This window comes from Ctenopharyngodon idella, chromosome 7, assembly GCF_019924925.1.
Source record: "Ctenopharyngodon idella isolate HZGC_01 chromosome 7, HZGC01, whole genome shotgun sequence".
Taxonomy (NCBI): domain Eukaryota; kingdom Metazoa; phylum Chordata; class Actinopteri; order Cypriniformes; family Xenocyprididae; genus Ctenopharyngodon; species Ctenopharyngodon idella.
In genome coordinates, this window is record NC_067226.1 from 21,568,409 (window position 1) to 21,594,232 (window position 25,824).

The 25,824-nt window shown below is 36.5% G+C and overlaps 1 protein-coding gene across 1 annotated transcript in view; it reads right to left on the reverse strand.

Annotated features, from left to right (window-relative positions):
- Nucleotides 1-25,824, reverse strand: part of rbpjb (recombination signal binding protein for immunoglobulin kappa J region b) — a 58,477-nt gene that overhangs the window by 25,516 nt on the left and 7,137 nt on the right. The window contains exon 2 of the mRNA XM_051900973.1: nucleotides 3,813-3,851. Within this exon, the coding sequence (XP_051756933.1) occupies nucleotides 3,813-3,851 (39 nt within the window). The remainder of the gene's footprint in view (nucleotides 1-3,812; nucleotides 3,852-25,824) is intronic.

Here is a 25,824-nt window from a genome sequence, read left to right on the forward strand (position 1 = left end):
GCACAAGACGAGAAGGAGATAGTTTGTATAATATTCTGCCAGTTAATTGAGACTGTAGAGGTTTAAAGAGGTTCATCTTCCTCCGGGCATGTCACATTATCTTTAGCAACGGGCTTCCCGACACACACACATACTTCATCACTTTTTCCTGTAGCCATCACACCATGGTGCACATTTCATTAAAATAACCGATGTCCACAGAAAGCATCATCTAAATAAGTTTGACCCAAATGAATCTGACCTAATCTGCTCCTAACCTATGACTGAAAAACACCTTAGTGAATCGTAAGGAGAAACACAAAAGGCTTTATCTAATGATACTCGGATTCACGGGACAGGGCCCAGCACAGACAGGGGCCGTGAAGTGGTGGCAACATCTCTGCCAGAATGCAGTCGTGCTGTAAGTTAACCGCAGGGCGTGTGGCACGGGTTGGGCGGGCAGTGCTGAACTCTCTCCTCTCTATCATTTTCCATGTCCCACTCAAAACAAAAACCGCTGACTGGAGCTGCTTCACAGAACAGATCGTCTGAAAACGTTTCGTTCCATATATCTTGGGTGAATTCTTGGCCTCTAATTTTGACTCTTCAAAAAAAGGATGGATGGAGGAAAAGAACAAGAAGAGACAAGAGGGTAACGAGAGAAAGAGAAAAAGGCTTAGAGAAAGATGGCGACAAATAGGGACCGTAACTATGGAAAAACTCCACAGCAGTGTCGAGAGACACTAAAACCAAACCTCAGTGGCTGTCCTGAGCCAACAGTGCTTTTATTTTCAAACCGGCCATTAAATAAACTGTAAAATGGCCAAAAATTTAAATTTGATTAAATCTCAGACAAAAAGAAAGCCTGATGAACAGGTTTAAGTTGTCTATACTACCCAACTTAGACCAATTAATTTCAGGGGGGAAAAAATGGTTACAACATTAGAAATCGCATTCACATTTGTGAAAGGAAAACGGATCACATTTGCTTTATATACGGTTTCATATTTTTGTTTTCACATACAGAGTTCATTCAGCAGGAACTATTCAAAAGCCTACATTGTAAATCTCAACAATTTCACAGTTTTAAATGTCTTTGGATGTACTTACATGACATATCTTTTATAAACTTAAACATAAGCATTCAAAATAACTCTCAATTTGTTGTCTAAAACACTGTTGCAACAACTATGAATACATTTTTGTCAAAAAAAAAAAAATAAATACAATATAATATAATATTTTCCAAAAAATTTAATCACTTCTACACTGTAGAAAATAAATTTACAGAAAAAAAGTCTGTGGTTGGTAGAAATTAAATATAAACTAAAAAATACTGTGACAATGTTTTAGGTATTAAAAGATGGATTATTGATGCCTGAATATTTGACGAATTATAACCATACACTCACCGGCCACTATTTTAGGTACACCTGTTCACTGCTTGTTAATGCAAATATCTAATCAGCCAATCACATGGCAGCACCTCAATGCATTAAGACATGCAGACATGATCAAGACTATCTGCTGAAGTTTAAACTGAGAATGGGGAAGAAAGGTGATTTAAGTGACTCTGAACGTGGCATGGTTGTTGGTGCCAGACGGGCTGGAGTATTTCAGAAACTGCTGATCTACTAAGATTTTCATGAACAACCATCTCTAGGCTTTACAGAGTATGATCCAAAAAAAGAGAATAGTGAGTGGCAGTTCTGTGGGGAAAAATGCCTTGTTGATGCCAGAGGTCAGAGGAGAATGGACATACTGGTTCAAGCTGATAAAAAAGCAACAGTAACTCAAATAACCATTCGTTACAACCGAGGTCTGCAGAAGAGCACCTCTGAATCCACAACACGTCCAACCTTGAAACAGATGGGCTACAGCAGCAGAAGACCACACCAGGTGCCACTCCTGTCAACTAAGATCAGGAAACTGCGGCAATTTGCACGGGCTCACCAAAATTGGACAAAGAAGATTGAAAAACATTGCCTGGTCTGATGAGTCTCAATTTCTGGTGCGACATTCGGATGGTAGGGTCAGAATTTGGTGTAAACAACATGATAGCATGGATCTATCCTGCCTTGTATCAGTAGTTCAGGCTGCTGGTGTAATGGTGTGGGGGATATTTTCTTGGTGCACTTTGTGCCCCTTAGTACCAATTGAGCATTGTTTAAACACCACAGCCTACCTGAGTATTGTTGCTGACCATGTCCATCCCCACAGTGGAACCATCTTCTGATGGCTACTTCCAGCACTGGTTTCTTAAACTGGTTTCTTGAACATGACCATAAGTTTACTATACTCATATGGCCTCCACAGTCACCAGATCTCAATCCACTAGAGCACCTCTGGGATCTGGTGGAACTGGAGATTTGCATCATGGATGTGCAGCCGACAAATCTGCAGCAACTGTGTGATGCTCTCATGTCAATATGAACCAAAATCTCAGAGGAATGTTTCCAGCACTTTGCTGAATCTATGCCACGAAGAATTAAGGCAGTTGAAGCCAATATGGAAGTGACTTAAACTGCAATTCATCGACTGGCCGCTAGGGACAGGCTCCAAAAGAGAGCAGAATCTCATTTAGCAGCATGTTAAAATGCAGAAAAAAACATGTTTACAGCCTGGTACAAATTGTGGTTTTGGTCTATACAGCTAATTTTGCCCTTCATGACAACTGTGAGGGGGTGAATTTTTTTATAACTCATCCGTTTAAATTATATTAAGCCTTAAAGTTCTGCATAATTAAGGGCGTGGCCACTTGAGTGACAGGTGGATTGCCGCTGCTGTCATTAGCCGTTTGTCTGCGGTCTGTGAGCCGTCACGTTACCTCAAATAATTATTAAATAATATGGCTTGCTGTGTGGTTAATGGTAGAGACAGATGTGCGTCTGTGTACATGTGCACACATGCGGAAGATAAACAGAACACACGTTGTTGGATCATCTTGGCATTGCTAAAAGTTTTGTTTGTCAGATTTACTACAATGACAATGGCTGGAGAATATGCCTCTCAAGACAGCACAAAATCTGACACTGCTTGGATATTATAACTAAAACTGCTGCACTATTTTGAAAAATTACACTTTGGACACGGCTCATTTGTTTGTGAGAGTTCAATGTATACGATCATATACAGTTTCACAACATAAATGGTTCTCAGATTGCATAATTTCTTGAACGATGATGGAGAGCAGATCATTCAGAAGAAATGTGATGCAAACTCTTTGCCCATTTTCAGTTATCCAGGAGTGACGCGCGGTGACGCGCTGCCAAGATGGCAACGGCCGCTTTTGGGCTTCAAAAATGCTCTTCAGAAATCTACGGGTGACGTCACAGACACTACGTCCATATTTTTTTACAGTCTATGATTGAAAGTCCATAAAACATGACCAATACTCATATAGACTGAGCACAGGGTCATACACACAAAAACAAAACACTAGGATAACACAAAATGCTGAAATAATACAATAAACATTAAAGTAACACAAAACACCCTAGAGGGTTTTTACTGATAAAAATAAAAGCGACAAAACTTCATTTAATTTCTGGGAAATAATTCATCATTTTACTTGCATGAAAAGCATTTTATAGTGAAATTACAAAGATGTGATGTTAAACCACTGTATATTGTTAGTATATTTTATTGTTAGTACTGTAATTGTTAACCAATTAAGATTTTTTACAGTTTTTTCTTTAAAAATCGCACAACATTTTCATTTTCAATTCACAAATTTTGCATGCACAAGTGTAGGCCATACCAGAGGGCAAAAAAGGTATTCATTTTTCTCAACTTGTTTGTTTGTTAATAGCATGTGAAGGTGATAAACATACCTCGTCAGGCGCTGTGGTTGAGGGCGCTCCCCAAACTTCCTGTAGAGAGAGAAAAACACTTTAGCAGAAATTCAACCACAATACAAACAAAAACATCATTTTTCTGCACACAGATATTTGCGAGCACACCTGTGTACTATACAGTACTACTGTAACACTTAAACACACACACAGGCCCCTTTCCCATCACTCAACAAGGGGAAAACACATTCACACACTCAAATGTGCCGCAACGGGCAAACACACACACCTGTCCGCTATTTGAGATTAGCAGGCTTGCAGCTGTTGTAGTGACCTTGTGAGAGCGAACTCACATGACCATGTGTACAAACACACACAGGTGGCCAACTAAACCACTTTCCCATTCTGATTACATCCACTGGGCTAATTATCACAGGAAAGCCGTCTAAAGACACGGTTTAGCGATACCTGCTGCCAAACACGCATTGCTTTTCCTTTGACAGGGATTTAAAGGAATGTTCTGGGTTAAACGCAAGTTAAGCTCTCGGTACAGATGCTGTTGATTATCACGGCCCTCACTTTGTGAAAACGAGCATAAATCACATTTACAGTAATGAACTTATAATGGAAGTCTATGCGTTCTCTAAATGTTAAAATATACACCGTTTTGAAAGTAGTCTAGTGTTAACACAATGAATATAGCATGATAAAATTGCTTACTAACCTTAAATCTGTAATATAATATCCAATATTTCAACTTTTTCGCAAAGAACTAGTTTAGAGCAAACTAAGATTAAATTTTGCACATCCTACACAAAATTGGTGTAGGATTTACTTTGAAACTATTTTCACTCAGAAATTGACAGTAAATTAAATAAATTACAAAGAAATGATAACACACTGAATTAAATGACATTTTTAAGTAGAAAAGCTGAAAAATTGGTTTTAAATGCAACGTCAAAATGGTTTTTTTTGTTTGTTTTTTTGCCCCACTTTGTATACGTTTTTTTTTTCTTCAGTCCAAGTGCTAAAAGGGCAAGGAGTTTAAAAAAAAAAAAAAAAAAAAAAAACTTCACATTTCTGCTTTTAAACCCTGGCAAATGTGTTCCTCCACAGACTTGAAGTGGTATTTTTTACAAACTGACTTTCCTGTTCTTTTCAAACTTATTTTCATGATACTGACTCTGTCAATTAAGCTTATTTAATTGTAAATCCATAACATTTCTTTAAATAGCAAAACGATCACAATCAAAAAAGCAATGCAGCAGTTTTAAGAAAAGCCCAATGATGGCCTCACATTCCCTTAGACGTGATATTTCACGTCAGGCAGACGAAGGCTTGTTTCTTCTAAATGTCACAGTGAATTGTAGAGTAACAGATCATGTAGAGTACAGTAATGTGGAACATTGATTGGATGGTTTCACTTATGCTTGTGACCTCAGATGGCAAATAATGAAAACCGTTGCTTCATTTCAAAAGAACCTGAAGCCCTGTCGTGACCCCTTCTGTTTGAAGCTGTTACTATAGAGACCCCACAACTGTTATTACTTCAAATCTAACCGAATGACTATCGTGCCTAAGACAATACTGGCCCCATTCCAATTAGTTCCAATCCCAGAATCCAATGCGAAGAGCTTAGTGGAGATAATCCTCCAAACAAAATCAGAAAAAAAATTATTACATGATATATTAATAATATAATTTATAATATTAGTTTTATCAAATAAATAATAATAATAATAATAAAATGTAAAAAATCTAAACCAGGGATTCCCAAAGGGGGAGTAGTGTTCACGGGGAAACTGCAGGGGGTTTATAAGTTGATGAAAAGGTAATAAATAATTAAAATGTAAAATGAAAATAAATAAATGGGGCTGCACGACAACCACAATATAGCTTAAAGTGATTATCAAACCAAAGGTACAGTGCAATTGTTATTTACAACAGTAATATATTCAAGTCTTCATTTTTATAAAGTTACAACACAACTAGGCCTATCATTTATTATTATTACTATTGACATCAGAGAAATGTGAACATGTGAATATCTGGGTTTCCGCAAAACACGATATTTTCTAAATGTCGATAAAATAAAAACTATTGCGAAATGACGCGTTTCCATTAACTTATGTTATGCAACTAAAACGTAATTTTTTCCTATTGCGATAAGACATTCCAAAAATCATGCCAATGGATGTTAGGCATGTTATCCAAGCATTAATGGCAAGGAAAGCCCCTTATACTTGGGAGCGGCCACGGGTGTTTCTCCCTCCTATCTGCTTTGAGGTGTTGATAAATTGTGGCATTTCTTTGTTGTTTAGAATTCTGTATTCCCGTAATTCTTTTGTCTTTCATGAGTTTAATGAAGAACTCTCGTCTTCTGTCCATCTTTAAAGAATGATCGACTTTTAAAACTGTCCCATTGCTGTTTTGAGAAATATTCCTTTCTCAAATTGCCTGAAAAACCACCTCAAGCGAGTGTAAAAACTTTTTTTGCAAAATTGATGTGTTTCCATTGGGTGTATTTTCAATTCGCAATTTTAATTTGTGCAATTTGAAGCGTAATTGAAATGCAGCTAATGTGTTAATAAATTATTGAAATATTAACTTAATATCTCTGAGGGAACTTCAAGTAATTATTTTATGTCTAAGGGGGTTCAGCTGACAAAATAAAAGGTTAAACTATTGATGTAATATCATGAGAAAAAGATAGTAGTATTGTTACTGTATCAGCACAGCTTAATAAAATCAGGTTCATTTTGGTTAGCAAGCTAGTCAACTAACTTGGATTGTAAGGAAGCTCACACATGTTTGGGCCAACATATGTTTCACTTTGTAAATGACAACTTGAGCATATTTGGAGCAAAATGTATGTCAGTATTGTAGTTTAAATATTTGCTTGTTTGTGTCAGTTGTAGTAAAGCAAACACAGGGCCACAGGAGCTGTGCTGTGGGTTGCGCCCCTGGCGTAGTCTTTACGGTACAGATGATCCCAGGGGTCCGTGCTAAACTGACAGCAGCCTTGAGGCCAAAGCTGAGTGGAGACAGTGACTGTGGAGGGTTTAAAATAAAAGAAGAGAGAAAAATCGATAGCTGGAGCTTCCTGATCCAGCTCCACTGAACCTGAGGGAGTTACAGGAAGATCTCAAATCAAGTCACGCTGCCACTGCCACGAGACCAAAGAAGACCACCGCAGACTGAGAGAGGACACAATAACAACAGCCCAAAAGAACAAAATTTGAAAACAGCTGCATATGACAAAGTATTAAAGTACAAAATATTAAGTATGAATAAAGTATTACAAATATGAATTATATATTATGCCTATTGATACTGTAATTGCAATTCATTTTTATTAATACATCAAAATATTTGTTGTATGTGTGGCAGCTGCACGCTAATCTTTTATGAATACATTCCTGAAATACACTACCATTCGAAAGTTTGAAGTCAGTACGTTTTTTTTTTTTTTAAAGAACTTAGTATGTTCAATCATCAAGGATGCATTAAATTGATCAGAAGTGACAGTAAGGACATTTATATGTTACTAAAGTTTCCATTTCAAATAAATGCTGTTCTTTAAACTTTCTATTCAAAGAACCCTGAAAAAAGTATCAGTTTTGATATAATATATTAAGCAGTACATCAGTTTTCAACATTGATAATAAGAAATGTTTCCTGAGCACAAAATCAGCATGATTTCTGAAGAATGACACTGAAGACTGGAGTAATGGCTGCTGAAAACAGGAAAAAATTACATTTTAAAATGTTAAAAACCTTATTTAAAACTCTAATAGTATTTCACATTATTGCCGTTTTTACTGAATTTTTGATCTAATAAATGCAGCCTTGGTGAATATAAGAAACTTTATTTATATATATATATATATATATATTAAAAAAAAAAAGACGTACCCACCACAAACTCTTGAACAGTAGTGTACGTGTATTTTTCATATCAGTATAAATTTAATACAGCAATTTTAGCAACCGGTGGGCACATATTATTTCTTTTTACAGAAACTCCTACAGAATGTGCCAGGTGAATTTTAAGTAAACATGCAGAAATGGCAGCCTGAATTAAACATGACACATTATCTATCAAGTTTGCATAAGCTCTTCCTAAAGTTGTCTACTTTTTAAAACATCTGTATTCACCCCTCAAAAAAAAAAAAAAAAAGAAAAAGTGGTCAAGACAACTTTAGTTGCCTGCAGGCTTAAATGTGTTAATCATGGCAGTCGTAATCATAATCTCATTTTACAGACGATTAATTGATCAGCCCTACTTTCTGGAGTTTCATGGGGGGAAAAAAGATTTGTTTGAAATGGATCTTTGTAACATTCTGAAATAAAGCACGAGTGTCAACCTGCAAACTTGTTACAACTTGACTGAATACCCATATCCTGACTCGACAATTGCTCTGTTGTAATACATAATCAGAGAAATTAGCTGTCTTATTTACTTGTAGACAAACAACAAAGCTGGTTGTCAAGTTTGGTAGAATACAAAAGGTCATGGCACTTTAATGAGTGAGGGAACATTGGGAAGAAAGGGAGGGGAAGAGAGACGAAGGCAATAGAAAGGGCTGGAATTAGGGGAAGGGATGAGGCACGTGTGGGGGAGAAGAGAAAGATAAGAGAGAGACAAAAAAGCAATTAAAAGAGAAGGAAAAAAAGAGCAAGAAAGAGGATCAGCAGAAAGAGAGAGGGAGAAAGACTGTGTGTGTGTGTGTGTTAGTAGAATAATTATAGAGCTGTAGATCAATAAGGTTCCCACAGTGAAGTGCTGATGTTTGAGAGGATAATGGATACCAGCTCACTTCAAGCACATGCTGCTGCTACCACAAACCCCACAATCAGGGGCCCATCTGGGGCCACAGCTCAGCTGGCCAACACCAGCCGCCTGCCCTGGATCTCCAGGCTCAATTAATAGGGATTTTTTATTTTTTTTTGGCCCTTTCTTCTTTCACATGCCTCACCAAAAGAAATGATAAAAACATATTTAGCAGGATATTACTATAACTATCAGAAAAATATAATTCCCCCCCCCCCACAAAAAAGGATTTGTTTTTAATTTGCAAGCATTGGAAGTTTAACAGATACACAGCCTGGCCAAAAAAGTCGCTGTTTGGATTTAAATGTTAAATTAAATGTTAAATGTTCTTCTAAACCTAAATGATGGAGTGTGTAGCTTTTCATTTCTTAAACAACTATGTAGGAACACGTATCATGGCCATATTCCAGGATGACAATGTCAAGATTCATCAGGATCAAATTGTGAAAGAATGGTTGGGAGGAAGCATGAAGAATAAATTTCACACATGAATTGGCACCTCTGAGTCCAAACCTTAATTTCATTGAAAGTCTTTAGGATGTGCTGGAGGAGACTTTACAGAGTGCTCACCTCATGCACTGTTAATACAAGATCTTGACCAAAAATTGATGCACCTCTTGATGAAAATAACATCACAACATTTATTTCCATGTGTGAAAATGATTCTTCATGCTCCCTCCCAACCATTATTTCACAATTTGATCCTGATGAATCTTGGTTTTGTAATCCTGGAATATGGCCATGATGTGTTTTCCTACATGGTTGTTTAATAAATGAAAAGCTACACACTCCATCTTTTAGGGTTAAAAGAACTGTTCCCAAACACATAACATGCAAGAAACATAATAAATCACAGCAATAATGATCCAGTCATAGACTCTTAAGTATTTGCCTATTTAAATCCAAAAAGTGACTTTTTTTTTTGCCAGGCAGTGTATAATTTAACTTCATACATAAACTCACTGAAAAACTTCAAAAACACTTTCTCTGGAAAATGGCATACTGTGCAAAAACTTAATAACAATTTCAACAAAAGCTCCTGCATGTCCACTAGCTAAAAAATGTTATCTTTGTGGCATTATCGTGTTTTACATCAGCAGAAGTCACAAAACAACCTTCAAAACCAAATGTTCAACTTTGCAAAGCATAGAAATAGTTGCACATGATCAACGAGATAAAATGTAAGATCACTGGAACACAGTAAGAACTGGTTGGAATCTCTCTCACACCAGCCCTGAGCCATCAGGCCGCTCTTAATCTAAAGTATCACAGTATCACTTATCAAATCATTTCAATTTAAGGGTGCTAATTTAGTGCAATAAATTAAACATGCATAAACCAAATACAAGTGAGGTGTTGATGCCAAGCAACTTTTATTTAGGTTTAACAAATTCTTCTACACCACTGCATTATGCTCCGTTTACATTTTCACTTTTGTTACATAAACAAAATGTAAGGCATGCCTGGATTTTATCCATTGGGAATCGATTGGATAGTGAAAAGTGGCCATTTTGTTCCAGAATAGAGCCAGACCAGCATGAGGGACACGGAGGCTGAAGGTCAAGCTCACCATCGTGTGTTCACCTTGATGATGTATCCCAGTGGTAATGTTTCTCAATAAATCTATCATTATTTGCTACTATTGCTGTAAACTTCAGCATAAACTATAGCAGTTATAGAGCAAGATATTACATTTTAATGTAAGATTACAAAGAACAACTTTTTTTTCTTTGAAATAAAATGATGAATCTTACACAATAAGACCAAAGATGCATTACGAAATTTAAAAAGTTGCAAAGTAGCCATGGTTTTTTTTTTTTGGTTTTGTTTTTTTACATGACCTCCATTTTCATCAAGAATTATGAAATATTTTACAGCTCAAATTTAAACAGATGGTATACTAAATTCAGTTCACTCTGCAGTTGCTTTGGCATGAAACTTCAGAGGACTGCTTGTTCAATCAGACAATTCAAGTTTCGAAATACTACAAGAAAAAAAAAACTATTATGCTGAAGGAAAAACATTTACTCACTTTCACAATTTTTCCACTCCAAATGAGTAACTCATTTTGCATATCAGCAAAGGATTGTTTCAAGTGCAGGCAAAGTTATGGGCTGACAGTGGAAGAATCAGGTATTGACAGAGCTGTATATGAAACACTGTGGTTAACGTGCACCTGTTATAAAAACGGTTAAATTCTCCACAAATGGCAATATCAAAAAGTGCTACTTCTTTTAACTGGCATATAGCAAGGCCTACTTGATATTTTTGTGCCATTTGTGTCGGATAATTGAAAACACAGTCAAATCATGCACTTAGTCACATAATTGAACAAAGTGTTTTTGGGTTATTCGTGTCTGGTGAACTCTACAGACATCAACATTTCTTCAAGCCAGAGAGACTTTAATTGGTTACAAGACCAAACATGAAGGCTGTGGAAGTCAATCAAATCGAAATCCAACCACATGTCAAGACGCTGGAGAAAGAGTTGTCACGAGAGAGCACGGAGAAAGAGAGATGTGAAGTGTGAAGCTAGTGCGAGAGCGATAAAAAGAAAAGAGAAAAAAAAAGAAACAATTTCGACGAAAAACCACCAGCATTTCCTTGAAGTCTTCCTACAGAGAGAGGAGTTAAAATGTGAGTGCCTTCAGAGGTTTGCGAGCATTGATATCACTCTTGCTCAGTGGATAAACAAATAAAGACAAAAAAACATCACACTTAGTTGTTTGTGAACATCCAACAATTCAAATGCGCTGAAACTCTACTCAACACGCCTTCTGAGCTAATCAGAACACAAAACAATGACAGGACGCCCAGATTTTATTGTTTTGGAGCATATTTACGCTCATTTGATCCTGAGGAAAATATGAGGCTGAATGTGACTCAAGTGATGGCTATTCCATTTCACTGGCGTTATGAGGAAATGTTTTTTTTTTTCAGCTTGTAAAAAGAGAGTGATTAGAAAATGAAAAAAGTGCCCAGATTTCAGCTGGAGTCTTATCCTATTTACTCAGTGAGGTCATGCGGTAAGATAGTTCTCTCTCCAGCTCCGCCGCTATCTGTCCGACTCGACCCGTGGCTGTTTCTTTGTGTCCGTCCTCATGGGACTGACTGACAGTTAAGAGCTACACACAGTTCAGAACCAAGACAGTAACTGAGACACAGGGTGTGCTAAGTACCAATTCAATTTATTTTCAGCTTTCAAAAGCATTCCCCTGAGAGATGATGACCAAAGTCCTGTCTGAAGATAAGATCACAACGAAACACTGTCAAATTTTTCTGAATCTTCTAAAAAAAAAAAAAGTTATGTCTTATGTAAATGGGCTATTATAACTTTATGAACTCAAAAAAGTCCTCCTTTTACAGTCCAAATATACATTGACAACTTTAATGATACTTCTATGGTGAGTTTTTGTTCTTTTTGAGGCCTGAAAGCCCCATTTACATGTTCCACGCAAAAGAAAAACTATACTGGTTTGGAACAACATGAAGATGAGTAAATGAATGAATAGTGCATCAGATGAGAAAATTCTATCTATGAAAAGGAATGATAACAGACTGCTCTCTCCAGGTATATTATAGTCCTTAGTTTGAACAGAAAGTGTAAATGGTCATTAAGTACTAAAATATGACCGTTTATGACAGTACAATATAAACTCTTTAAAGTTGCGACAGATTTTTTCCATATTGTAACATACACATGGCTGAATCATTCACAATAAAATCTGTAACATTTACAAAATAGAAGAATTTTCATTTTATGTCGACTTCGATAATAAGTGATGTATGTGTGTTGAGGTGGTGGGGGATACAAGCAAAGCAAAAAAAAAAAAAACTATAAAGTTTCAAGAAGAATGATGCCGGTGACATTTCCCCTTTCAAATGCCTGCAAGCGGGGCTCAATAGAGGAAAAGGAAGTGCTGTCAGAATTGTTTTTAATCTGTTTTTCTGCATGTTATCCATTTTTTGCTTCCTTCCCTCCATCCTTCCGCTCCTTTCACTCCTGTCTGTTCCATGACAGCACACAAGGAGAAGTTCCTCTATTACTCAAGGTCGACTGAATCAATGAAGTATCACACTCGCTTCTGTGCTAGTCGACTTACGCATATGACATTTCTTCAGTCTGTGGTTTATTTTGCTTACTTTATTTGTGAGGCAAAAGTGATTTTTGTGTTAACCTACACAGATAAGCTCAAAGGTGACCTATATTTCATAACAGAGGTGTGGTTCTGCGTTTACAGAGTAAGCACTTTGCATTACTTTGATGTAGGGATGTCAAAAGTCACAGTACTTCAGTACCAAGTTTTTCTAAAATAATGATGATAATAAAATAATCCGTCTTTATACATGCAGCGGCATGAATGATCAAAAAATTCTATCTTTGGATGAATGGCCCTCCACTTAAATGCAAATGCCATACATAAACACAATTTTTGATCAAATCAATGCAGTCTTTGTTAGCATGAGACTTCCTTCAAAACTTTAAAAAAATATATCTTACTTACAAACTTCTTACTTTTGAATTAAATATATAAATATAAATAAAACTCATGCAGTGAAGAATCTGCCCATAATTTAATTGAGATAAACTAGGATGGCTGCATGCAACTGCTCTAAATTAATCTGTTGATTTTTATCATTATGCTATTTTAAAAGGTTAAAATGGTCTGAAAACGGTTCGTTCGAAGATTCAGTTTCTCTAAACCCCTTCCTTTCCGCGAGCCTACTCTATTCTGATTGGTCAGACAGCCCAGTCTGTTGTGTTTGGTCTACCGCTTACAGCATGTGTCAGAAAGAAAAAACGGCCATTACCATATCTGAATTTCAGCTCCGGAGGCTTCCTCAGCTCTTGAATACACAGGGATAAGAACAGTAACAATGACATTGGTTTTACCGCATAAATTCCACCGTGAGTCCTCACCCTTTTGGAGTGCATTCAAAGTGGATTTGCAGCGCATGACAACACAAACCAAACTCTTCCAGGCCTCATCAGCTACAACTACAGTGTTTGAGGGCGGGTCAAAGAAGACATAGGCTGGCATCATGCCAATTTGTTACATTGTTACACAGGTATGTAACAGGTAGTGAGAGTGGAATTGCTGACAATTTGTTTCAGCAGTTCGAAATGTAGGAGACAATAACTTTATTAGTCATGAACTTTGATCTTTAAAACTTTGCAGTTATATTACACACTGCATTAATTTTTGCGTTCATGAACTTAATTGTAAATTTTACAAGCAGAAAAACCCTTCTTTGATGGTATTTGACAGATCCACTGACCTCAGTGGTGACTTCATGTATCCCAAGGTCATTAATCTCATAAAAAAAACCCATGATAGGTGCTGATGAGCTAAGTGTCTTTATTAAGTAGTGCAAAAAGAAGTAATGACTCCCTGTTTTCCAAAAGGAAGTGTGGATGATGTAATGGTTTCATCAGCCAGAGCAGCAGGGAGGGTATTTCTTACATCAATACAGAGTAAATCAGTCCTCAGTGGGGATTTTAATTTAGACTCTGTATGCGGCCACAGATTTCACTGGAACATGATGAATGTGCTTGGAGCTAAATTTTCAGAGAAAGAAATGATAATTGACCACTAGACACTAATAATAAGAAGACACAAAAGAAGATGTTGTTCATCCGATCACAACAGAACATTATTTATTTATTTCAAAATTAGCTACTAGATTTTTAAATAATTAGTCAATTCCCATTTTCTAAAAGCGTAATCCATTAAATGTGAAAAATGTCCCATAAACCTGTGGATTGTGCTGCTTAATGACATATTGCGAGAGAAAACTCAAAATCAAGCTATGCTTGGATACATCTCATTTAGTAGATTGTTTTTGGACTTCCCCAGACAGCCTCATGACAGCTGAGCATTTTTTCCCTTGTCTTTGAAAAACCACACGCCGCAGTGACTGAAATGGGAACTGAGATTCCTTAACCAACTGAAATCAGACGGGTGAATGTGTAAAATCTGAAGCAACAAATGCACGCACACCAACATGTCTATGAAAAATACACAGCGCTTTGTACTAATAAAACACGAAGTGGTTGAAAAACAGAAAATAAATCACATCCAAACAGATTCTGTCACAAGCAAAAGGGAAATTTATCCTTGCTCACCGCATTTTTACTGAACTGTCATGAAAAGACCAAGTGTATGCCCTCCCAGACATGTTCAAAATCTGATCTGGAACAGAAGATCAGTGGAGATACATTTATGTGGCTGAGTGCAAATGAATGTGCAAACCTAATCAGATTAGAATACGATTAATCAAGACGTGATGTTTTCTTATGCACACGTTCACAAACATTAACATGTTAGCAGAATTAACCGTGACACTTTTCACAAGAAATGCTATAAAAACCAGAACTGCTAAATGTTATTAAAAAAACAGCTGCATTTATAGCATTTCTCAGTTTTGACTACTCCGTCACATATCATAATCCTTCTAGTGACTAAACGTGTTGAAAACCATCAGAGATGTACAAGGAGCGACTGAAGCCGGGCACACACTACGATTTATAATTGTCCTTTACGACTGTTGCTTGTCAGACTGTACGAGCATGTAAGCCGCTGTAAGCCGTCACACTCAGTTGTCTTTAATGTCAGACTGTACAGCAGTCAAAACGTGTTAAAAATGAATGCACGCAAGAAGACTAGACCAGAGTTTTAGGTCAAATTTGATCGCAATTGTCATTGATCGGCCATCGGCGAACATGTCAAAATAGCGATCAAAGACTTCAGATTTTGGCCCAGGATCAGAGGAATCTTTTAGGATTCTCAAAATTTATCTCAGACGGCCAAAATCGTACAGTGTGTACTCGGCTTAACACGCTCAAACAAGCAAACTATATATCACAGAACATGATGTTGAAACCACGTTTCTCAAGAGCATTAACCTTTGACGACCTTTGATTTTCTCTCTTTCTTCCTCCTCCTTGTACCCTATTTGTATTTACTGTTTTTCATTCTAAATGATTTGTGATTTAACATGTATTTACTTTTCATTTGGTCTCTCATGGGCACTGGTTAAACATTATTGCACATCTGACTGTTCTTCCTATTATGTCAAAGCTTGGTAAAAGTGTAGTTTAGTATCTAACTAACTTTGAGTGGAAATTTTGACAAAATATTGTGTAAAAATAACATCTAATTTCAACAATTTTGTGTGCAGCCAATTTGTATTATGTAATATAGATACAAATCTGTATCGTCCATCCTGTTTTCCAGATATTAGCATCAGCCTACTGAAAAACCCATCTTGGTTAACCACTACAGACAAATATTTGCCCAAAAGTTTTGAAGATCACTTTTGTGTCTGACCAATGCACTCGTGGTAGGAAAAAAAAGGAACAAACGTAAACATCTCAAAAAGATAAAGAGTACAGCATGTGACTTTGTTGACAGTATAAAAGTGTCTTGGTATCTGGCACTCATCTCCCTAACATAACAAAAAGCAACAACTGAACATCGGTATGGGTAGCTTCAGGGCCACAGGCAGTGACATCATCAAAGACAGACAGGAGAGGATTAAAAGTGCAGATACCATTTCAACGCCTATGGCGTTCTCTAACTGAGCTTTCCACTGTTACCTCTGCTCTATTCACAGCGTGGACATGCATAGTTCAGGAAAACAGAGTCCTGAAGTTATTCCAAAAGGAATGAGTCACAAGATGTGTATGCTGCAGTCTTTGATTAAACGGTTGTGCAATATGTGGTACTGATAATAAAAAAAAAAAAAAAAAATTCTCAGTGCACCTGAACTGGCTTCACAAATGGGGGGAAAAACACTTAACACTTAACTCTGAACAAGGGGATCTCAACTCTGGCCCTCGAGATCCACTTTCCTGAAGAGAAAACACCTGAACAAGCTAATAAATGTCTTCAGGATTACTAGAAGGTTACAGGAAGGTGAGTTTGATCAAGGATGGAACTAAACTCTGCAGGAAAGTGGACCATGAGGGCCAGAGTTGAGAACCTCTGCTCTGATCTATCAGTGTCATGGACCTTTTTTACAAACTGTGATGAAATTGAGGGCGATATGACCAAAATCTTATATCAATCTTATGTCATTTTTGCTTTAAATAAGGTTATGATATCAACATTTTTCATATAATTGAAATTTCATAATTGAATGCATAAAGTCTGAAGTCTATCTAAAGAATCTATAAAATGTATAAAGTAATCAAATATATTTAAAAAAAAAAAAAACAGTCTTCACTGTACATTTATTCTTATTAAAGTTACAAAAGTGATTTAGTCAAGAGCAGATTTTCTCTTTTTTGTTGGTTGATTAACATTAATGACGACAGGCTGCTGTCACTTTAAGACCGAATGCTCGGATTCAATATACTGATTCACAATTGTTTTCCTTCTCAACCATTTACGTTCACTTAAGACATAAATTACTGTTTAATAAGAAACTTGCAAAGACAGACATTTTGACACGCAAGTATGTGTAATTAACCATTCAAGCCCAATTAGGCGGCTAAAAGAAGTTTAGAGTGCAGCTACATTGGCACATGGGAGGATGTGTTTGAGGAAACCTGTTTGAAAACAGTTTAAATGACACACTTCAGCTTTAAGACTTCAATATTTCATTAGGAAGGCAATGGATCCTTTTCACATAGTTGTCATAGTTGGGTAAATGTCTATAGCGGTCAACAGGAGACGACAGCAAATATCATTTTTGTATTTCCATTTGCTCCAATAGCAAAAGAAAAAAAATCTGTGATAGGGTTTCCACAACTTTCCAAATGAGAGAAAAAAATACAGAGAGATTGATTATGACGGTCAGAAGAGAGAACGATACTAAACAGGGGTGAGCGATTTACCGGTAGACACAATTAACCAGTAGAAATTTGTCTACCTGTAGAGATTTTTGGACTATCGCCTCTATCACGTTTACGTTCACATGACATTGTTGTGTTGCGCAGTCACAAAAGCTTATCATTTGCATGTGTTTTTAAACATTGCAGTTTAAAAACAAGTGATTTTAAACCATTGAAGCTGATAGGCAGTGAAAGAGAACCTACTCTTCGCTGCTTTAAACTCACAACATCAGTTGAGCTGCAAGTTCACAAAATGTCAGACTGCATAAACAAAAAATGCGTGTGATGGAAGTTTCATCATCAGCATAATACGCATGTACTGTACGTGCGAAGACAGATTTTGGTAACCACTCAAACTCTGTACACTCTGTTTGCACGTGTATTTGGCTGCACACATGGGCATACAAGACCATTGATGGCGATGATGTTTTGTGTTGTTATCCACCTTATTTTTAACATAAGAGCACTGCTGACATTATTTAATTGAATTTTTAAGGCTTTTGGTGTCATTCACTTCCAGTTATTTTAGCTGCACAAAAATAATTCGTTACGCTGCTTAATGTTGCATATTGTTATCGTATTTTAATTTATTATCGTAATCAAAAACACATCGGTATGAAAATAGTTTTACAGTTTACTGCACTTTGTTATTCTTCTAGTTATTTACCTAATGAATCTGATAGTTGTGATTATCCGCAATTCTCTTTATAGTTTCTCTTTTTTTTAATTCTCTTTTCTGGTTATAGTTATAGTCATTGTTCTTGCCATGAATGTCCTTTTATATAGCTGGGATAGGAGGAACTATTTTAACATAAAAAAAAAAAAAATGCACACGTCGTCTTTAAGAAAATGAATTCCTCTTTTAAAAAGCTAACAAGCACGAACCACAATGATGATTCATCTTTCACATTTAATTTATCCGATGTGTGTGTGTGTGTGTGCGTGTCCTGTCTATCATGAGGTCCCCGCAGGGCATACAGATAGATTTCTGCGATCTAAACCCCGCGACTACATTTACAGCGTCTTCTTATTGAGAAATACCATCTTCCTGAAGTCTCAGCAACAATAGTCACACCACACCAGCACTACTGGACAACCTTGTGTGTCGGCAGGACCAGAGGCAAACAACCCCATCTTTAGAGCTCTGATACCCAATACTTTCACCTAAGAACCTGGCAACACATTAAAAGTTTACACACAATCACGTCTCGTTTTAATTCATTTCCACTCTTCATTTTCAATTGAACGCACGCCACTATAATTTGATGCTGAGTGCTGAAATAAATATGACGGAGGCCGAAGCATAATGCCAGTGGTGTACCACAGCCCAAATGCGAAGCATTAGCCGAATCAGCACAGCATGTCGTGAATCATCTCCATTCAGTGTCTGCTTCCGTCCTTCCCCTATGAAGACCAGCTTTAAGCCAGTTTGAACATATGGATTAACTTTACCTTTTATAGCAGCATTAGTTCATTCAGAATTAATGTGCTGTTAACAGAGTTAGCCATAAGCAAGCAGTTAGTTAACGCTCAATTGAGGTTTTGATTTCCTTTCTACCACGTCATTACATGATACGGAGAGCTGAAAGATATTAACTTGAGGAAATCATCTGAGTCGAGTTAGCGGTTACCTCAAATTACCGAATTATGCTGACCTTTTGACAGCACCTAACAGTGAGCCGAGGGCTTTCCTAAATCTTTCAGTATGTGCTTCGTATACTAGACTACAACATTTGGCGAAACTTGTCGCAGGGAGAGGCCCGAGCTGTGCCAACACGTATCGGCCCAGGAGCCAACCATCACATTAGTGAGGATACGAGACTCTGAACAAACATTCTCACAACCCTCCCTGTTTGCCAAGCCTCCGAGGAAATCTGGATTGCACATAAAGAAAGAGAGGGAATAACAGAAGGAATCCAAGACTAAACGAGAAAGAGACAGGAAATGATGGGAAAGATCTAAAAAAGGGTTAATGGTGGTAAAACTGAACGACTAACCATCAGTGAGCCAAACCCGACCATATGCTTTCCTTTAGCTGCTCCATACGTACAGGAATAAAGAAACAATTTTTGGTGGGACAAGTTCATCTGATTAATGTTATTCTGGCTGGGCAAGGCTGGCTCATACTGGGCAGTGTGGCAAGTGCCATGACTGGATAATATCAGTTTGACATGTGGCTGATCCGTTTGGAGGAATCCTGAGGTCGGCTCTGAAAACAGCCCATTAATTGATGGGTCAATAGTGTCCATGATGAAGAAATGGAAAAATCTTTTAAAAATCGAAACACGTGTCAAGTTCTTAGAAATATACTCTTTGTATTCATGTTGGTTTTGAAACATATTTATAGCACTTTCAAAAAGCATTTCAAAGTAATGACTAAAAATGTCATGCAAGACCATCAACTAAAATGTGATGATATATTTTCTTACTGCTTCAATACATGAGTGGGTGTGTAAATTATTTGTATGTTTGTTTTTTTACATAATACATAAAACACAATTTACATCATAAAAACGTAAATTATCTGATATTTTAAGAGAATTATTGACCTCAGTTTGGAATAATCCTGAAGTCAGCTGCGAAAATGGCTCATTAATTGATGGGTCAATGACATATAAGTGTCTACAATAAAGAAAAAGAAATATCTTATAAAAAGATATTTCTATTTAATATCTATAAAAAAAAATCTAGTTTAAAACAAGTCTAGTTATTAGAAACATAATCTTTGTGTTCACGTTCTGTATCGTTTTAAAAAACTTTGTAATTTTCAAATGTTTTAATTTAATCATAATGACTAAAAATGTCATGTGGTGTAAGTAAAACGAAATATTCCTTGCAGCTTAATCATTTTCCAAAAAACGTATTTTTTACAAATATCATCAATTATTAATTCATAAATATTACGTTTTCTTGACCTTTACTCACAGTAATGAGGGTCTGAATGAAAAATATTATACTATTTTTTTAAATGAGGCTTCTTCATTAAAATATAATCAACCTGACATTTCTGACTTTATGCCTCCAAAAAATATTAATTCAGAAATCAAAATCCTGCTCAAAGAAGAGGGGCATTCAAATATCTTTTTTTATGTGTGTGTGTGTGTGTGTGTGTGTGTGTGTGTGTGTGTGTGTGTGTGTGTGTGTGAATAGCTAATGCAGTTATGAATAAATTAATAGACAAAAAAAATAGCATTATGTCACTGGACCATTAATTTGACATGTGGCAGATCTGTTTGGAATAATCCTGAGGTCAATCGGTAAGTCTCTGTCGTCACTCTTGTCAAAACTTTAAGATGTTACATAATCAAAGTAGCAAGTAAAGGAGATCAAGTCATACGCAGGACCCTATTTTAAGAGAAGGGTGCTATTGAGACGTGGCCCTAATGCCTGCCCTTAAACGCCCCTGCCAATAGCACAAGGGAGGGGCATTCTGGAAGAGGGACAGGGAGGGCAGCTCTGGTTAGGATGTTAGGTTGGGCCGAGTTGGGTCGCCTCGGGCAAGGCGCATATGGCTGAGCTCACAACGCCAGCTTTTTCTTTGACATGGGGATATTTTAATGACAGGGAAAGAGTCAAAGAAAACCTCCCTCTTTCTCGTTCTGACCACTTCCAACATCAAGCAGAGCCCATAGAATATCCATATGGGACTTTCTGGAGAGTCATTTCACAGCTGGTCGTTCGCCTAAAACAATCGTTCAAGCTCATGCGCTTACACACACAAACTCCCTCATCTCTGCATGTGTACACTTTTAGTTCATCTTAGACACACCAAAAGGGGGAAAAAAAAAAGTCTGGAAAAAATGGTCTTGTTTGCCTCATGCCTCAACCAGAGCTAAACCACACAAAAAGGGGAAGAAAAGAAAACGACACTGACGTCCTATAGGTATTGGGTCACAATGTACGCACACTGGAGGTTCTCTGACTGGCAGTCATATGCTGGCGTTCACATTCAGGATTTGAGCTTGTGCAAATACTGGGCTTGTTCTGCCTTGTAGTGCTTGGATTCATTTTAATCCGAGTCCCACAACTAGCTGAACGAAAATCACAGGCCTTACTCATCACTTAGTGGAAGCTTTTCAGCCAAAGAAACTTCAAGGACACTAATTGCAGGGGCCTAAAACCCCGGAACAACCTAAGGTTAAGTGTCTACCTCCAAGGAACATTTACAATGAAGGAAACTAAAGAGCTTTCTAATTCAGGGGTTACCCTAACCTGGGACTGAACCTGTGACCTTTGTATTCTCACTTGTGTTTCTTAATCATTGGGCCAACAGTTTCCCCTTTACAAACATGGAAGTGTCTAAAATAACAGTTCTTCTTGGTATAATATTTCTAGTTTTCATTCTGACAGATGGAAAGTGGACAGGATAGTGCCTGCAAGGGAATTACAAGATTTATGACACATAAAATTAGAAATAAATCTGCTTGTGGCATTGAAAGAGTAACATTAATCTATATATATTCTTATAATGAGATTTTTTTACGAAACAGTGCGTCCTAAAAGTATTACATCACAATCAGTAAAACTTAGTATGTGTCAAAATAAAACTACACTCTAAAAAAAAAAAAAAATCCGGAAAAATAGGACACAATGTACTGTATTAATTTGATGGAATTTTCCGTATTTATTTTTTTACAGGTGTTTTACCTGTATTTTGAATTTTGAACTTCATTGTGTTGTGTTTTAGGTTTAATGGAAATGTCTGTAAAATTACTGGATAATGTCCTGGTAATTTTCTGACAGTACATTATCCGTTTTTTACGGATTTTTATTATTATTATTATTTTTATTTTTTTGTGTGTGTGTGTGTACAACAGTGTACATCAAGCAATACACTACCGTCCAAAAGATTTTTTTTAAAGTTTTTGAAAGAAGTCTCTTACTCTCGCCAAGGCTGCATTAAAAACTCAGAAAAAAACTATATTGTGAAATATTATTACAATTAAAAATAAGTGTTTTCTATTTTAGTATATTTTAAAAATGTCATTTATTCCTGAGCTGGCAACGCTAAATTTTCAGCATCATTACTCCAGTGTCCAGAGTCACATGATCTTTCAGAAATTCTAATATGCAGATTGAAAACAGTTGTGTTGCTTAATACAGGATAGATTTTTATCTATTTATTCTTGGAAATAGAAATCTTTTGTAACATTATAAATGACTTTAATTTGTCAATTTTGATCAATTAAATGCCTTCTTGCTGAATAAAAGTCATGACAATAAAATGACAATGTGACCTCCAGCAATAAAGTAAATGTGATTATCAAAACACATAACCATACTTTTTGTTGATGGACGAGTCCAAACTATTTTTTGTGGTAATCTGTGGTTTTGCGTCTGTGGTTAAGTTTCAGGGGCTTAGGGCATCCAGTAAAGCACTAATAATGTCAGACTGTGCAGTAATATTCTGCATGCAATTCAAATATTCAGCTCAAGATGTGTAGGCTGACCAACACAATAGTTGTTTCTACAGACAGATGTGAGGAAAAAGAAAACACTTCAAAAACCTTTTGTGACCTTAAACTCACTTGCAGTCTCTGTAGCTGGGTGAGAGGTTATAAGGTCCAATAGACAGGAAGGTGGTGATGTGTTGCCTACACATGTCAGCTCTAACTCACTGTCTGGTTTCTCTATGCGTGGTTGTATCAGCAGAGGAAACACATTCAGAACTACTCTTTGTTCCTCTTTCAGCTTTCTAACACACTCTTTCCTTCACTCAAGTCCAAATCTGACTGCAGGAGCTCCTGAAGGGGACAATCCCACCTAATGTCACGTACATCAATCCTTGATCTCTGACCTCATCAAACAAATGAAGCATTCAAGTTCATGTCCAAAAAAAGATAAAGACTGACATTATCTGACATCTGATACTGAATAATTTTATTTTTGTTGGTAATACTTTCAACAGAAATGGCAAGCTAATTAGACAAATAAAATTCACTGCCTTAACACAAAATAGCTCACAGGTCTTTACAATGGATGGCATTCTGGTAGTGGTTAAACGGACCACTACCAGGAAGCTTCGGAGCATAATGAATCAGCGTGTCGAATCTGCAGTTCGGAGCGCCAAAGTCACGTGATTTCAGCAGTTTGGCGGTTTGACACGCGATCCGAATCATGATTCGACATGCTGATTCATAACGCTCTGAATCTTCCTGAAGCAGTGTTTTGAAATCGGCCATCACTAAATAAGTCGTTATTTTGTTTTTTTTTGGCGCACCAAAAATATTCTCGTTGCTTTATAATATTAATATTGAACCACTGTACTCACATGAACTGATTTAAATATGTTTTTAGTACCTTTATGGATCTTAAGAGAGGAAATGTCATTGCTCCCTATGTAGGCCTCACGGCGCCATCGGATTTAAACAAAAATATCTTAATTTGTGTTCCGAAGATCAACGAAGGTCTTACGGGTGTAAGACGGCACGAGGGTGAGTAATTAATGACAGAATTTTCATTTTTGGGTGAACTAACCCTTTAATAATATATTAGTTAGGCTAGTAGTTTCTGCTGTGGTATGGGAGTAGTTAAAGTGGGCTAAGTAATAAATGCAGAGTTACCCCCCCCCCCCCCACCCCCCAATTTTTTTGTTGTTGTTTTTTTTGTGCTGATCCCAAAAATGATCCGATCCGTGACTTAATAACCGTGAGTTTTTTGATCTGTTGAACCACTACATTCTGGCCAACTATGGCTTGTTTCTTTGCTGACAAATTAGAAGTATTTTGTTGTGGTCGATCGATATTTCGGCCGATATTTGGCATTTTTTAAATATCAGCATCACATTTTTCTGTTTGGCCGATGTTTCGGAAGCGGGACACATTGCGATGACAAAAGAAGTCCGTCTGATGCATGTAGAAACAACAAAAACATTTTAAAATAGCACAAGAATGAGAGAAAGCATCCTGTGTAAACTGCATTTGTTGCATTTTTTGCTTATTACTTGATGACACAAACAGGAAATGGCATATTTTCACTTACAGCAGATGGTCCTAATTAAGTCTAACCACAAAACAACATGGTGCAAAAATTATCCTCAAAAACTGATATGATTTAGGTTTTGGTTTATGAGCATATTACAAAAACTGTGCAAAATCACTTTCATTGTCAATAATAATAATTACATTTTGCCAACTTGCCAAATATCTGTGAATAACGCTGACCACTGATGTATTATCATACATTATTATATTCATGTTTTTGTACTATAAAATCTGGATGTACAGAAGCATCTAAAAAAAAGACAAGATTGAGTTGCTGTTAGAATATTTCTAACAACCACAAAATGTCTCAAAGCAGCTAATTAAAATAAGCATGACCTAATGAACTTATCAGCAAGAACTTCCTCTTGCCCATTTGACTCCTCTGTCAAACAAAGGTTGTTTCTAAAGAACTGACTCATCATGTAAGGTCATCGAGACCTTGCGATGTCATTCCTTTGCAGGCAACTCCCAAGTGCCAGCCACTTCAAGTGTCTCTTGTCATCCTCCTCAGATCCCTGAGGAACAACGCTTAGCAGCCTAATAGATGTCCTTGTCCTGGAGAGATGCTGGCCAGGCTGTGCTCCACAAACTCTCTAAAATATCAGTAGCGTCCTTCTCACTAAAAGAAAAAGGCCTGGGTAGTAGTGGAACAAAGAAATCCAAACAGAAATTGGATGACAAGCTGATCAATTTTTTTTTTTTCAAATGTAGTTAGTGGAATGGAGGATTAAGATAATGTTATAGGGGGAAATAAGAAGCTAAATATTAGGAATTCACACATGCAGATACCAATTTTTATTCAGCGTGGACACATTAAAATGATCAAACACTAAAATTGTAAATTGTAACAAAACTAATCTATTAAAAAATAAATGCTGTTTCTTTGAACTTTCTACTCAAAGAATGCTGAAAAATGCATGAAGGTTTGCACAAAAAAATATTAAGCATCACAACTGTTTTCAACATTGATAATAATAAGAAATGTTGTTCAGCACCATATCAGCAAATTAAAATGATTTCTGGAGATTGGAGAAATGGCAGCTGAAATTCAGCTTTGCCATAGTGAATTAAATTTTGAAATATATAAAATAGAAAACATTGTACATTAAAAAAATTAACAACATTTCAAAATATTACTGTTTTCACTGTATTTTTTAATGCATCCTTGGTGAGCATTTTTGGAGGCTTTTTTCAAAATCAAAAAAAAAAATCTTACAGACCTCAAACTTCTGAACAGTATTGTATCAGTAACAGATCACTGTTTTGAATTGTCCGTGTTTTTTTTGTTTTTTAAATACACATTTTTAAAATTAATTTACATAAAAAACACTAGTTTATTTCACGTCACATACTTTAATATATTCACATACTTAAAGGATTAGTTCACTTTAAAAT